The 3187-nt window shown below is 37.5% G+C and overlaps 1 protein-coding gene across 1 annotated transcript; it reads right to left on the reverse strand.

Annotated features, from left to right (window-relative positions):
- Positions 1-3187, reverse strand: LOC129928498 (trace amine-associated receptor 7d-like). The gene is made up of 3 exons (XM_056042965.1): positions 2906-3187; positions 2324-2487; positions 1-729 (listed from the first exon to the last, which is right to left on the reverse strand). Exons 1-3 carry the CDS (start codon positions 3034-3036, stop codon positions 23-25), a joined length of 1002 nt encoding a protein of 333 aa, XP_055898940.1. The 5' UTR covers positions 3037-3187; the 3' UTR covers positions 1-22.

Below are 3187 nucleotides of genomic sequence, written 5' to 3' on the forward strand. Positions count from 1 at the left end.
AAAGCTTTCTTGAAAAAAAGTGCTAATGTTTTTGTCTTTTATCAAAATTCATAACGATATGAAACATTTTTCTGTACTGGGAGCTCATTCTGTAATAGACAAATATACTGGTGCTGGAGTTAATAGTTTCAAACGTGAAGGAAACAATCCAAAACATCTGAAGAGTGTTGTTATATTTGCCGTTTTGGGGTCCATTTACTACCACCGCGGACAAGATACAATTGATGGTATAGGGCAGATATGCTAGAACCAGGACGGCCGCTAGAATAGCTACCGTCACACAGACTGTCTTTTCACGCCTTGAGAGCTCTTCAAATGTAGAGCTTCGGGAGCATGACAAAGTGCCGCGCCAGTTTGATTTTTGCCAAAGCTTGTAAACCAGAAGAGCTGTTGAGCAGATTAGAATGAAAAACAATAAGGTAAAAGTGGATGTGTTTAGGTAACCGGATATTTCGTTGACTGAAAGGTAGTTGGCGCCAAATCCCAGACCGAGAACAGATTTGTTGGTTGGTGGACGTGTGTTGTACTGAAGGTACATCGAGCCAGTGTAGACGTGCATGTAATTGACCAGCACACAGAACACCAACAAGATAGCCAATACCGACTGTGTCGAGGCAGTGGTTAAGATGGTTTTTACTTTTAGAGGTGAAATGATGCACAGGCATCTTTCTATGGTGATAAATACTGTGACACAGCATGTCATCTTGGAGAAAACGGCCCTTGGCCAGGCTGAAAATAATGTAACAACCAAACTAGACTTTTGTTTATTTAGAAAAAACAACAAAAAATAAAGGATGGGGGCATAGATCTATATTAAAATAGCGAAAAAGTAGCACTTGAACTAATTTGTCCCAGCATAAGTAATAAGAAAAAAGTTAAATGACGCTATAGTATTATCCATGAACATTAAATTGGACAGAATCTCAATAGGGGAAAGTCATCTTTGGCTATTTACGCCTTTGAAAATCTTTGATATCATGTTGAGCTAACAACGGGACAATTATTTGGCACTTATTTTGCAGTCGAAAAACATTAAATCGACTTACTGGCATTTTAATTCTAAACTATAGATGTCTAATGATTAACATTATTAATTTTTTGTTATTCTTGTAATGGAACATTGTTTATTTGTAATGTCGTTTCGCATCCCATATGTCCTATAAAATGTAAAAAAGAAAATTTCAAGAGGACAAGACGAATCAAGCTGACCACTCCCATCACTCCCATATGTTGGACTACTAGAAGCCCCAACCCGATTTTGAATTCGTGCGATACGGTTTTAAGAATAGTAACAGACACCGACGAATTCAAATTCTATATCACATCAACAACACCTTTTCCAAGCACATCGTTTTTTTTAAACCTTCTAGAGGAACTATATAAATGCCACATGTATTTTTTTTTTTTACAAAGCTTATATCAACTCACTCTGTCTGTCTGTCTGGCCAAAAGTTTGTACACGTTATTTCTCCCACACTCTGTCTCGGATCAAGCTGACATTTTGCACAATTATTTCTTTTAACTGACAACACAGAAATTCATACAAAAATTAACAAATTAGTTAATTAACTATGGTAATAAATTACTTTGTTTGGTATCTCAAACAAAGGAAAGAAATAGTAGGCCTACTTGACTGAAGTGTTGGCATAAGCTGAAATAGCCCCCTTTATAAGTCGTCGTCTGAAGCTTAGTGAACACAAACATGAAAAAGAAACAATAGATAACTCTACAATCTTCCATGCTCCTACGCAGAGTGGTTACCGTGTTAACTTGAGAAGGCTTTAGCCCACAAGTTCGAATTAATGTCGTTCACTTAAAAAACAAAACATTTAAAAAACGATCACCAACATGGCGTATTGAGAACGCTAAAAGCATGAAATTGCGCTAAACAAAAACAATTAATATTAATAATATTATTAGTAGTAATTAATATTTCAAATCGCACAAATGTATTATTGTTAATCTACATCTATTACAAATTTATTACACGATTGATCCAAACACATTAATGTAAGCTTTGTTTTAATTAAAAGTATTGGTTAGGTTTATGTCGGTCTACAAGATACAATTTCATCTGTAGACTTTGTAACTAAATGCTACGAGCAATTAGTGGTGCGATCCTTAGACGATAAAAACGATCTGGTTAATCAACAGTATAGATAGTAATAGATAGGCCTACCCAAACTGTTAGACTACAGATTGATTAGTGGCAAATTTAGCCTTAAAATCTGTGTTGATATGTTCGTCACCCCATCTTTCTATTTCTATGAACGTTCTTATTTACTCCATTACATTTGGGAGGGGGGGGGGTAAAATTTGTTACCCGCGGTGATGTAGCCAATAGCCAAAGGTTCGAAGGTCAAGTCCGGTATGTTGTTCACTATTGGAAAGCAGAAGATGTTGTACAGAAGCCCAGCGATGAGGGTGAACAGGTCAGACGTAGAGAGTACGAGAAAACTCAGATTTGAGGTGTCCACAAAGCCAAGCCTGGAAAGAAAATTAACAATAGCTAGGGAGCTTTCAAAACCCTTCTAATATCAAGATAATATGCCTAATAATCAGTTGTAAGAGTAAGATTCAAGACCGGAATTTACGGTAGTGAAGACTGTCTGCCTGCCTAGGGCCTAACTATTAGCATATTATAGTAGCGTAGCTAGGGATTTAGGGGCCCCGGGGGAGGGTCTTAAGAGGCCCCTGCATTTTCGACATCATGACATGACATAAGGGCGTAGTATTTAATGTAAGAACATTTCGGACACTCATTTCGGGGCTTCCCTCAAGTGGGGGCCGGGGGGAGGATTTTCAAATTTGGACCCCCTACCCAGGCTACGCCACTGGCTTATTAGTAGGCTGAATTAATTAGGTACATTTAATGAAAGAAGAAACACATGTCAGAAGTACTAACTTGATATAAATGATGATATTCATAATATTAGCCGAGACACCAAATACAGAGATGAGAGACACAAGGATGTCATTGAAGATCAAGTAACACATTTGGATCACTTCATCGGAGCTATCGCTGCTCACATTCATCTTGTACACTGTGTTCTGGGCTGGAAACCATAGGAAGCAGTGCTACATCTTTCAAAAGTAACACTTTGTGGATATGGGAGGAATAAAGGATATGGAACAATTAGATTTTAAAAAGATTGAAGGTCTGAATTCTGGTTTGGATAGTGAATGT

This window comes from Biomphalaria glabrata, chromosome 10 (genome assembly GCF_947242115.1).
Source record: "Biomphalaria glabrata chromosome 10, xgBioGlab47.1, whole genome shotgun sequence".
NCBI lineage: Eukaryota > Metazoa > Mollusca > Gastropoda > Planorbidae > Biomphalaria > Biomphalaria glabrata.